We start from the raw sequence: 12,789 nt of genomic DNA on the forward strand, positions 1-12,789 counted from the left end.
TCTTCCGATACTCGTAACATTTGTTCATCTTGTGCTTGTATCTGTCTCTGCAATTCCGCCATTTGCTCTTCGAGTTTTGCTTTCTCCGTTTTTACTTGATTAAATTCTTCATTTCTCTTTGCATGAATCTCCCTCTCTGACGTCAGCAACTTACTCAGGTTCTCCCTTTCGGTCTGAAGCCGCCGCCAGTCCTCAGGGCTGGCCTTATTTGCCTTCTCTAATAATGTGTTTGCCCTTTGCCTCCATCTAGTCGCTTCGCCCTTCAAGCTGTTGTTTTCTTCGACCAGAGCTTCAGTTTTGGCTGTCAAGTTTCTAGATATATCTCGAAGAGGCACTACTTCTTCTGATAGAGCGTTCACTTTAGCTGAAAGTTCGTTAACTTTTGCACTTAGTTGATCTCTTTCTTCTCTGAGGATTCGGTTAGAATCTGTAATGGCATTCAAAGTCTCCACCTTGCGCAGCAATTCTGCATGCTTGGATGTAGTCATCACATCAATTTCGGATTTCTCTCGTTCAGAATTTAGCAAGACTTCGGTTTCTTTCATTCGTTTCTCCGCTACCTCGATCTGTGATTTCAATCTGAGATTTTCTGCTTTAAGAACATCGGATTTGGCTAAAGCCAGGTCTTTCTCTCTTCTTAAATACTTCATAACTCTCAACAACTGTTCAACTGAGTTGGAATCTTCCTCTAAATTACTGAAACTTTTATTCAGAGCTTCGAAACTAGTATCAGGACTATCCCCTCCACTTATCTTGGTCTGCTGACTCTGCATGACGGCGACTCGGTCGCCCAATTCCTGAATTTGATTATGCAAAAGCGCGTTTTGGGCATCTAAATCTACAATCCTTTTTTGTGTTTCCTCGATCTCATTCACGTACTTGTGCTCTCTTTCTTTGCAAGCTAATTTCTCGATTTCCAAAGCTTCCACTGCTGCGTTTCGCTCTTGAGTTAAAATGCTAAGTTTCTGTTGAACTTGCTGGGCTTCTTCTTTCAACTTGGCCAAAACCTAAAGAAACAATTATGTAAATCAATAATTTCTAAATTTGTATAAAAATCAATTTATTTTTTTTTTATTGCTAGACTTGCCTGCAAATCGGACGAATGCTGCATCATCTCCCTAGTGTATTTGTCTTCTGCCTCTTTAGCCGTGATAGACATAGATTTTAGATCGTTCTTCAACAATTCTAGTTCACCTTTCAACTCATCCAATTCCTCGACTTTTCTCTCGGCTTCAGCCAGTCTATCTCTCAACTCTGAGTCAGTTTCTTGTCTGCCATTCGATATTTTCGCCAGTTCATCATTCAGTTCCTTTACTCTCTTCTGTAATGAAATAATTTCCACGCGTGATTCTTTTAAAGCGTTCTCTAATTCCTCTTTACACTTGTTATACTCAGCTGTCAATTCTCTCAGCTGCGTTTCAGCGCTCTCGGCTATGTCACAGTATTGTTGATTCTGCTGTCTGGCTGTTTTCAGGTGTTCGGAGAGTGATTTTGCTTCAGTCTGATAAGTGCTCAGTTGCATTTCCAGTTCCTTAACCCTCTTTACAAGATTTTCATCCCCTGTCAAGGGTTTAGAAATGGAATGGGCAGCTGCCTGCCTTAATTTGTTGTTTAGTTCATCAATCTTTTGGCTGCTTTGAGTTTCAGTCTCTCTTGCTTGATCTAATTCAGCTTTAAGCCTCTCATTTAATTCGCGTTCTTCCTTTAATCTCTCCTGCACAGTCGCCAGTTGTCTCTCCAAATGGCCTGCCAACTCTCTGAAGCGATCCTGCTCCTCCTGAAGACGACGCCGAAGAGCGGCACATTCTCTGTTGGCATCGTCAAGTCTCTGCTCGGCTCTGAGATGTCCTTCAGCCTGGACTCGCTCCAGACTGGCCTTAATAGATTCCATGTCTGCTCTAAGCAAAGATTGTGTCTGTCTTTCCCTTTGATAGACTTCTCGCTCCTTTAGAAGACGTCCTTCAGAGTCTTTCAAGAGTTGGCGTTCCTGACGAAGATTCTCCAGTTGAACCTCAGCTCGGGCTAAGCGAGTCTGAGCGGCAAGCGTCTCGTCCTTTAGAATCATAATACTTTGCTCGTGTTTACCGATGGTGACGTTGTAATTGGTGCATTTCTCTTCGAGGGCCTTGATCTGGGATTTATAAGAAGCAACATTGCCTTGCAATAATGTAAACCTCTCATTCGCCGAGTCTAATTGTGCCCTCAGTCTACAACATCTCGCTGAATTTGCCTCTGCTTCTTTCCTGAGCCTTTCCACTTCTTCGCTCAACATCTTCTCATGTGCAGTCCGCTCCTTTCGATATATCTCGTACTCATCTGAAACGTGTTTAAACTTATCCTCGGCTTCTTTTAACTTCCTGGACCATTCCTCCTTTTCTTCATTATCTTTTGTCGTCTTCGACTCTTCGTTCGATTTATGCTCTTCGACATCTTTCTCTGTTTCCTTCTTCTCATTGGAGTTTTTCAGTATCTGTTGGTACATGTTCTTGTATGTGTCTCTCTGCTTCAAGAGACCATCCACCATCTTTGAATGTCTATCCTGTGCAGCCTGCATGTCTGCCAACTGTTCCATATAACGCTCTAGCTTCTCCTTCATCTCACCCGAATTTATCTCATCAGTAGCCCGTTCAATCTCTTCTTGTCTAGATGACAATGCGCGAACAACCGCTAAAAGTTTCTGATTATTTTCTTGCAATTCCTCAATATCCTTGAAAGTCACTAATTTCTTGCTGATAATCTGTGACGACAAAATGTCATCTGTATCCATGGAAGAAGACAAATCTCTAGTTTCTATGCGGGTACTGGTGCGGCTTTCTTGAACCTCTTTGAGAAGATAACATACCTGCAGGAATGCAAATTGATATAAACATGTGTGTCAAGATAGATCACTTCAATTTATAATTTTTGGAATCCCTCCATTTAATATATAATAATGTGCAGAAAATATGTAATTATGTATAACTCACTTGTCTGGCCAGATCAGCAAGTTCAGTTTTTAATTTTTGATTTTCTGTAGTGTGATGTTTGGCAAGACGATTAGCTTCATCAGAACTTTCGTGAAGACGTTGATTTTCTGCAAGAAGTTCGTCCAATCTAGAAGTTAGTGTTGCCACATTTGACATGGCAGTTTCATAATCTTGACGCTGTTGCTGCAATAACGGTGCTTTCTGCTCTAATTCGCGAAGAATCAGGTCCATTTGTGATTTCAATCGTTCATTATCTTCTCGTTCCAAGGCCAATTCATTGGTGGCTTCAACTAACTGAGTATAAATCTGCGTAAGACTTAGGCCCTTTCGTAGCACTCGACTTGTTATTGCTGCTGTAGGTGCCAATTGTTCTACAGCTTGGTCTAATTTCTCTATAAAATCAAAAAGCTCATATAAATATTATTAAAGGTTAATAAGATATATCCAACCCTAAGATATAAGATGTGTGTAATTAAAAGGTATTTGATAAACATAAACTAATAATCAGCATTGATACATGACAAATGGAAAAATATATAACTTACCTTGTTGGATATTCTTTAGCAATTCATTAGCATGTTCAAGTTCCTTCGTTAGATCTTGAATACTTTGTTCCTTGTCATCAATATCTTGCTTGTGTTGGAGCATTAATTGATTGTACTTTGTTTCCAAGGTTCCATACTCCTCTGCAGTGCTATCTACAAGTTTCTGTAGCTCGCTTGCTGCATTGGAAATTGCCTCAGCCTTAGCATTGGCATCATCCTTCATAGATTCATACAAACTAGCTAGATTTTTCTGCGCATTGATTTCTTTCTGGTAAGAATCATTTATGGCAATTTCGTGAGCACGCTGCTGTTCCAATTTCTGTGCTAGTTCATCACATTGCTTTTGAAGAGAAGAGACTGATTCTCGCAATTGAGAATTGGCTTCATCAGCTATTCGTAGCTCTTCTTCACGCTGAGATAGTTTAGTATCAATTAAGAGGGCTCTGCTAGAAGCTTCAGATCTTGCTGCTTGCAATTCAGAGGTCCTTTTAGCCAATTCTTCTTCGAGACTTGCCATTTGCTGGGAGAGAAGTGATCGTTCTTGCTCTAGCCGTTTCTCCCTGTATACATAGCATATCAAATTAATAATATATGTTACTGAATTTCTACATATATATAAAAAACACATATTTTCTTTTAACTAACTTACTTAAAGTCTAAAGTCATTTCTCGACTACGAATTTCCTCTGTCTCAGTTAAAGTGTGGCACTTGGCTGCAATAGCAGCTTGAAGCTGAGAGCTCAAAGAAGACAACTCAACACGCATCCTCTCAATCTCAGTGTCCCGCCTCTCAACTTGCAGTTGTAATGCATTTGTCTCATCCGTAAGTGTATCCCTCTGCCTCCGTAATTCACCATTTTCTTTTTCCAATCTGTAATTCACATTATATATAAAATATTAGAAGAGATTATTAAATATAATTAAAATTACATTAAGAGCAAGCACAAAGTCATTCTATGTAAGTATAAATATATAATTTTATTCTTTATATTCATATTATATTATTTTATTTTTTAGAATAGTAATAAAGATAGTTATTAATATATACACATTTTAGAATACATATATATATAATTACCGTTTAACGGACTCTTGTAATCTATGTACTTCATTCTTCACTTCCTCAAGGTTGTTAGATATCTCTGCATTATTCTGTTCAGACAGTTCTAATCTTCCCCTACATTCGTCGAGATCCAATTTTTGCTCCGAAACTTCCTTCTGTGCCTTCTCTAAATTTTGTTCTGTATGCCAACATATCATATAATTATAGCCTTCTGCAGTGTTTATTCACAAAAGAATTTTTAAATTTTATTTGGTTACATTTTATTATACTTCTTATATTTAAGCCCACATTTAAGACCGCATTGAAATTTTGAGAAGTAAACATGCGTCAATTAGAAGAGATTTAAACGTGACGAATGACGAAAAACGCATTTTCAGAATACGGTTCTTAGAGATAATGTAAATAAAACATGTGTGTCGTGTGAATATTCATTCGAATGTAAATTCCACAACCGGCATCCAGCTTACCTAAGGTCTTCCTGCTAGTCTCGAAAACGGCCTTGGCGGTTATAAATTCATCGAACTTCGCATTAAAATGCGCATGAATCTTTCTCGCGAGCTCTTTCGGGATCTGTTCCAGTTCCTCATCGCTCGCTATCTCCCGAAGAACGTTCGGCTGCTCGCCGTCCTCGACCGTTTCCATGTCGGTCGGGGGTGTCAATTGTAATATTTTACCGAGATTGAATCAGCGTGGTCGAAGTTTACGATCACGACGTTCTCAGATTCCGGGAATTAAATCGTCCAAGTTTTCTTTGGTGGAAACAACATTTGCTTTGCACCTTCGTCAACTTGCCGCGTTTTTCTCCCGAATGCGAACGATTTGCCGCCCCGTTATCATGTAGCGCAAACCAACATGAAGCAGCACGAACAACGCGAGAATCGAGGAAATAGATCAGAATAGCCAATCACGTGTCCAATGTAAAGGTGCCGTCACAGATTCTAGATATTCACTATCGACGTTCGATATCCAATAGAAAAGTTTATATTCTAGAAACAAAAATGTCGTTGGTTAAAATCCACAATTTCTATTGGATATCAGCATTTGACTGACCAATCAGGGTAAAGAAACCATTGCTTCCGATTGGTCAATCAAACATTACTCCGACGAGTAGATTTTTTAATGTAATTCGAGAGAGATAGCGAGATTGCTATTTTTTGTCTTTCAATATAATTAGATTAATTAGATTAGACAGTTTTTTTTGTAAAGATCAATCAGAAAAGGAGAGAAAAGATGCGATACAGAAAGTATTCGACTATGGGAGTCTTCCAACTTTCAGATATCGAACAAGCAATTTTTTCCATTTGACAGCCAATTGTGTGATATTTTGTGTGTTTCTTTTTGAAGAGTTTCCTATATATATTATGGAAAAATCCCACGATCTGGGAGCAGTGCTCTCTGAACTGTCCGTTCTACCTGCGGACATTGATCGATCGATCGTGTCAATTGCGCGTGCGCAGCGAGCGAGCGTCCGGACCAATCGCGCGTGCCCTGACTCGCGGGTCGATGCCGCATGTGGAAGCGGAAGCGCTGATCAGTCGGCCGCTTCCGTCCCGTCGGAGCTTGTCAGTCCGTTAGCAGCTCCGTTCGCCGGCTCCTGTGGGTTGAGTCCGTGGATTTGCTGTACCGAGAGCACGCTCGTTCGCGAGTATTATCGCTCGCGCGACAGCATCCGAAGTTATACGAGGACCACGCTTTTGTCCTTCGACGTCCACGATCTCGTTGCCGCACAGACGTTACAGCTGACGCGCCGTCTTCGCGACTCCAGGGCCCAGCCAGGATCCACCTCTGCCGCCGATTAAACGTCACTAGACTCGAACCGGACCGCGATACCGCAACAATGTACAACGGATACCCGCAAACGCAAAGCAGGTATGTCCTTTGAGATATGAGATTAGTTCGTCGTCGAGGGATGGTAAGATTTTTTTTTCGTGATGGCTGTCTCTTGGACTCTTTGGGCCTAGCGGCCGCCATTTCGTGCTACGAGATTATAGCTGCTCGCTCCATTTTCTATTTACGAGATGAAATTAAATCCGACGGATTTAAAAGCATTTTAAGTGCCCGGTGGATTTCTTTTATCTAATAATTGTGTTGTCGCGATAAATTGGCCGCGGTGAAAAAATATATTGTATAGTAAGAATAAATTTATTTTTTTTTTAAACTTTAAAATTTTAAACAAAGTGAATATATATACAAACACATACACTAATTCGATACAGTCGACAAAAAGGATTTTGAATCATAAATTGGCCAAAGGTGTCAATTATGTTTTTATTTTCTGGCTCCTTCTTTGTTCAGATATACATAAGTTTTCAATCAGTTTTAGGACCAGGGGAAATCGAGACCATGCTAATCGCACTGGAGGAAGTGGCGGAACTTACTGGAACAGTCAGCAACAGAGCCAGAAGGAATATGGTGCAAAGAAACAGAACAGGAAGACTCCAGGCGATTTGTTAAAGAAACCTAGTTGGGATCTGTCCAAATTGCCCACAATAACAAAGAATTTATATGTTCCCCATATAAATGTTCTGAATAGAACACCTGACGAGATTAACACATATCATGCGGGCAAGGAAATTACTGTCAAAGGCAATAATACACCTTCTCCAATCCAAGCCTTTGAGGAGAGCAATTTTCCAGACTATGTAATGGAGGAAATCAAGAAGCAAGGATTTGCCGAACCTACTGCAATTCAAGCTCAGGGCTGGCCAATTGCACTTAGTGGACGAGATCTTGTTGGGATTGCACAAACTGGTTCTGGGAAGACCTTGGCAGTGAGTATAGTATATTAATTAAGTAAGTATTAAATTAATATTTCTGATTTCTCTTCTATACTATAGTAATATTGAATTGATATTAAAATCTAGTAGGATGTATGAAAAAACTAATTTATTTGACATAAAATGCAAGAAAAAAGTTAACACATTTTCTCTTATTTAATATCAATTTAAAATAGCTATGATGAGAAAACAGAAGGTTTAATTCTTTAATTAGGATATTAATACAAAATAAATTTGAATGGTGTTATTTAGAGAAATCGATTGATGAATGCAAAGAAAAATTTGAATGATATATATATGTTTAGTTCTTAATATAACATAATAACACAAATGTTATATGAAGAGCATTATATATATGTTTTTTCTATTTGTTTTAGTATATCCTTCCGGCGACGGTGCATATCAATCATCAGCCTCGTCTCAACCGCGGCGATGGTCCAATTGTTCTGATTCTCGCTCCCACGCGCGAATTGGCCCAACAAATTCAAACAGTGGCGCGTGATTTCGGTTCGTCATCGTGCATTCGCAATACGTGCATCTTCGGTGGCTCGCCAAAGGGGCCTCAAGCTCGCGATCTTGAACGCGGGGTGGAAATTTGCATCGCGACACCTGGCAGGTTGATCGACTTCCTCGAAAAAGGCACTACTAACCTACGTAGATGCACGTATTTGGTATTAGACGAGGCCGATCGAATGCTGGACATGGGTTTTGAACCGCAGATCCGCAAAATTATCGAACAGATCCGGCCTGATCGGCAGGTGCTCATGTGGTCTGCCACTTGGCCCAAAGAAGTGCAAGCTCTTGCCGAGGATTTTCTCACCGATTACATCCAGATTAATATCGGCTCTTTGACTTTGGCAGCCAATCACAATATCCGACAAATCATCGAAATCTGTCAGGAACACGAGAAAGAATTGAAACTGTCGCAATTGTTGCGCGAAATCGGAACCGAACGCGGCAGCAAGATGATCATTTTTGTGGAGACAAAAAAGAAGGTGGACGATATCACGAAGACGATCAAACGCGAGGGCTGGTCAGCTATCTCGATTCACGGCGACAAATCGCAGCCGGAGCGCGATTACGTTTTGTCAGAATTTCGCAATGGAAAAACTATGATTCTTGTCGCGACCGATGTGGCGGCACGCGGCTTGGACGTCGAGGACGTTAAGTACGTCATTAACTTCGATTATCCTAACAGCTCCGAGGACTACATCCACAGGATCGGCAGAACTGGCCGCTGTCAGAGCGCCGGCACCGCCTATGCTTATTTCACACCGAATAACGCGAGACAGGCAAAAGAATTGATTGCGGTGCTAGAAGAAGCTGGTCAATCTATAAATCCACAACTGGCAGACATTGCAAATTCTATGAGGAACCAATATGGCAAAGGACGACAGCGATGGAGCCACGGACGAAGCAATAAAGATAACAATCCTCACGGCAGTCCTAGGAACAATATCAGTCCGACGATAAGTAACTGGCAGAATCAGCACATACCGCACCAGACGAACCAGCACGTACATAGTCAGATGGCGCAGGAGAAAATGGTGACGCGTCATCAGCGTAACAGCGGTTATCAAGTCAATCGTCAAAATAATTATCAGGCGCAGCATTCTTATCAACAGCAGCAACGACAGTCCACTAACGGCTATCAAAATGGTTACCAGGCGGCTAACAGCACGTGCCAACCGGCACATCAAACCGCTAGCGCACCCAGATACCAAGGTAGAACCACTGGTTATCAGGGTAATCGTTTTCAAAATCGACAGAACGGCTTCAGCGGCGGACAGAACGGGCCGAATGTGTATTCGATGCCGCCGCCCTTCATGATGCCGTCCGGCGGGCACGCGGACTCCGGGATACAAAATCTCGTGAACAACAAATTCTTCCAGACCAATCGACCGCCGCCCAACGCCGGCGCTTGCGCCTACCAATCGATGGGCCATTACAGCCAGTTTCAAGCAGTGCCGACATACGGATACCCGTATCCGCCCACGCCGGTGCAGCAGTGACGCTTCCCGCGGTGCAAGACCGTCGGAGTACGGGCTAAATGAAGAATTAGGTAAGCAAGCAGGCAAGGGGCCCCGCCTATCGGGCGCTCTTGTATATGATAGCAGATCCAATTTAGCTGCGGTAGACTGTCGATGATAATTAATTGATCTGTAAGAATTTGAATAGTCTTATTTTGAAATATTTATGTGGTGTATTCTGGAAATTAACTACTGGAACTCGAACTCTTTAACCGGTCGGAATCTCTCTTGGACTTTAACTCGTGAAATTTCTTTAACACCTTGTAAAAGGGAATTATCTTTATTAAAAAAGAAGTTACTAATATTGTTTTGTTTTCTAAAGAGATAATATCAAAGATTTGTAAAGATTTGTTTGTTTTTTTTTTGTTTTTTTTTTTTTTTTTTTTTTTTTTTTTTTTTTTTTTTTTTTTTTTTTTTTTTTTTTTAAGTTAGTCTGAATTTTGATTTGTTTAATTTTCCGTTGATGCCAAAATTTTAGAAAATCGGCAGTCTACTATATATCTTTAATGTAACACTTGTTTTTATTTTTTTCATTAATTTTTTCTGGAATTGTGCCCGTTCAACGTTCTTTCAGTATTTATTTCAAGATATTTAATCGACGAAATTGTTGCTCGAAGAGTCATACTTTGGGAAATAAAAAAGATTTGATTTTTGTTTGTTATCGTCGCAATTGAGGAAAAATAGGTGCTTTAACAATTTGAGTCCAACTGATATGTTAAAATAACACTCGTTACAATTAAGAGCTGTAATATGAATCTGGAACAGCGGACTAGGTTAAATGGTACAAGCAAATTCAACTATATATAAAAATCATTATAAAAATTATGAAATAAAAAAAAAGTTATCTTAAATTATTAATATATAAAATAATCTATTTTTTAAATTATGTAAATTATATATGAAATATTTTCAGTTATTATTATATTAAATTATTATATTAAACTAAGAAATATATCTTTTCAATATTGCATTTATACGCGTTTTCAGATCGAAAGAGTTCTTCTATAATATATCTTATTTATCTTTTTGTTTGTCCTTCTCGTCTTAAGTTGAGAAGTTTGACGAAGAGCTATATATGGACTTGAATTGTTAAGCGGCAAAAAGACCGGAGCGGCGCTTTAATCAATCGAGGCACATTCTGGTTTTCGAATTTTTGATGTAGTATTTAGCATTATTAGCGATGAGCATACACACGATATAATATCGAATCTAGATGTTGATCGTCACGTTGATGGTCTACGAATCCCTTTAATGGTATAATTGAGAATAAATAGTAATCCTCTTGTGCGAGTACTATTGTAACTATATTATAAATGCTTTTTCCGAAATGCACGAAACATATAGAAGGGGGTGGGTTAAGACTATATATCAGGTGTAATAATTTATAATTTATTTATATAGTTCGCGTGAGATTACACACCTACACAGAGAAAAAAAAAAAAGAATAAAAGCGAATAAAACGCGCGATATGCTCTATGTGGAAAGAAAATTTGTAAGGCCTTTTGCATAAAAATTAAGCCATTTTTTCATGTGCTTCAGCACATAATGAACAAGTTGTCATGCCCACTGTTCCGCGAGCAAAAAATTAAAAAGAGAAAAAAGATAAAATAAAAAAAACGAACAAGAGAAAGAGAGAGAGAGAGAGATAGAGTAGAACAGCTGTAGAATGTCTATTCGTCTGGAACAGCTTCGCTGACGGAACTATACTGATTTCTGGGCACTTCGATACAAATCTAATCGTAGCGTTATAAAATAAGTGTCTCGTGCTCCGGTGATCCTACAAAAATTCAAACGAGCCTCGAGGTCCTTGAATCCTTGAAATTCTGCAGAAATTTGGCGGCTTCGAGATATCTGTGACTCGTGTTAATATAGGGCTTCCGAGTCCTTCGAAGTTTGTTAATATCTTGAGTCTCAAATATACATCTTGCATTTATCAAAAACATTTTGTCAAAAATCTAAATTTCTAGAATTCTTCACTCAGAGGATTCCATAAATTTTGATTTGGGTGTCTTAATTCTTATATATTTAAAATCTCTTTATATTTTCTCGGATTAATTCGATATTTTTTTATAGGCTCAATCCTTGGATATATAAATATATATATATATTATCTTCGGATTCTTTCAAGCTTGTTCTCTCTTGGACTCTAATCTTTGGATATCTTGTTAACATGTCAAGTACTTAACTTCTCCCTAATTCTTGAAATCTGGGATCCAAGGATCTTGGTGAGGCTCGAACGCTCGATCCTTGGAGAGACGCAGATGGTTTCTAGGGGACAACACACGTAAATTAAGCACGTAGTCACGATGGCTGTGTACCTCGACGCAAATCGACACAAAAAAGTTTGATACCTTATTTTTATATATATATCGAAAGTGATTTGTTGTTGAACCAACGAATGATTATATGATACATTGTTGTTTGATGTTTATGCAATTGGCCACTGAGTGGTCTTGTCTCTGCGCCTTGTACGCGCGGACTGGCCGCCATCGAAACTAACGTTCAGTTGTACCTGCTATTTTAGTTGATTGTGACAAGCAACGGTCCAAATTACTGCGCCGTCATTTCTCACTCCGGTAAACAGTGAGCGATTATACTTTACTTTTTGCTAATGTTTCATTCTTTGACCAGTAACTCGTGTTTTCTTCAAGATTTGTTCTTTCAGAGAGAAAAATAGTCAGAACCTCCTTTTTTATTTCTTCAATGCTATCTTTTCATTCTTAAGAGTGTAAATTTTAAATGCTAAGAATTTTTGGTTCTTAAACAAATTAAAGTCTTTAGATTTTGCGTTGAGATTACAATGTCTTGAAGTTGTATTTAGCGAATTCATAAGAGATACTGGTTGAAGGATGAATTATCTTGCGTATAATGAACTTAGGATATAACATATTGTTGTATTCTGAAGCAGCCCTTTGCGGTACCGGAGGACATTTTTTAATCAACATGCCCGATTAATTGTCGAACTAATAATTGGCGCACGGCTGATATAGGGCATGTGATACATTTTATTAGCAGCGTATAGCAATTTTGCGAGCCTCCAGATTACTCTGCACATACCACCGTATATCATGTAATTATCGAGAAAAAAAGATAGGAAGAGACGGTGTGATAAAGAGAAAGAAAAAGAGATAATTCTCTGGTCTCAATCAGGGAAGAAAGCAACTAGTCGAAAACTCATTTTTCTCATAAGAGCATTTCTCTCATCGATTTCGCGCTCTGTTTAACAGCAATTAATATTGCGTAATTAAAAATATAATTTTATAATCATTTATTGTCTTTGAATTTCATATATATTTATTTTTTTCTTCTGAACAATTATAAAAATCGCGGTGTAAATAAAAAAAAAATTTTTCTTTTTTTTTTTTAACTTTCTAGAAAGGCCAGAGAATTAATACGGATAAATAAATG

The 12,789-nt window shown here is 38.9% G+C and overlaps 2 protein-coding genes across 2 annotated transcripts in view; one reads left to right on the top strand and one right to left on the bottom strand.

Annotated features, from left to right (window-relative positions):
- The window catches only part of LOC115241282 (nucleoprotein TPR-like), a 9,975-nt gene extending 4,523 nt beyond the window's left edge, over positions 1–5,452 (bottom strand). The window contains 7 exon segments of the mRNA XM_029816972.1: positions 7–1,007; positions 1,088–2,842; positions 2,967–3,358; positions 3,512–4,071; positions 4,161–4,382; positions 4,590–4,752; positions 5,042–5,452. Of these exon segments, the coding sequence (XP_029672832.1) occupies positions 7–1,007; positions 1,088–2,842; positions 2,967–3,358; positions 3,512–4,071; positions 4,161–4,382; positions 4,590–4,752; positions 5,042–5,216 (4,268 nt within the window). The 5' untranslated portion in view covers positions 5,217–5,452.
- Positions 5,453–6,100: 648 nt separating this feature from the next.
- Positions 6,101–9,771, top strand: LOC115242193 (DEAD-box ATP-dependent RNA helicase 20-like). The gene is made up of 3 exons (XM_029818296.1): positions 6,101–6,443; positions 6,892–7,345; positions 7,729–9,771. The coding sequence occupies exons 1-3, from the start codon at positions 6,412–6,414 to the stop codon at positions 9,361–9,363; spliced, it is 2,121 nt and encodes a 706-aa protein (XP_029674156.1). The 5' UTR covers positions 6,101–6,411; the 3' UTR covers positions 9,364–9,771.
- Positions 9,772–12,789: the final 3,018 nt, after the last annotated feature.

Source organism: Formica exsecta, unplaced genomic scaffold (genome assembly GCF_003651465.1).
Source record: "Formica exsecta isolate Colony F162 unplaced genomic scaffold, ASM365146v1 scaffold120, whole genome shotgun sequence".
In the NCBI taxonomy this organism is placed as follows: domain Eukaryota; kingdom Metazoa; phylum Arthropoda; class Insecta; order Hymenoptera; family Formicidae; genus Formica; species Formica exsecta.

Excerpts from the sequence above, each read along its gene's own strand:
- LOC115242193 (XM_029818296.1), top strand. The coding sequence starts at position 6,412 with ATGTACAACGGATACCCGCAAACGCAAAGCAG. Across the intron at positions 6,444-6,891 it reads TACCCGCAAACGCAAAGCAG|TTTTAGGACCAGGGGAAATC; the intron begins GTATGTCCTTTG and ends GTTTTCAATCAG. Across the intron at positions 7,346-7,728 it reads GTTCTGGGAAGACCTTGGCA|TATATCCTTCCGGCGACGGT; the intron begins GTGAGTATAGTA and ends TATTTGTTTTAG.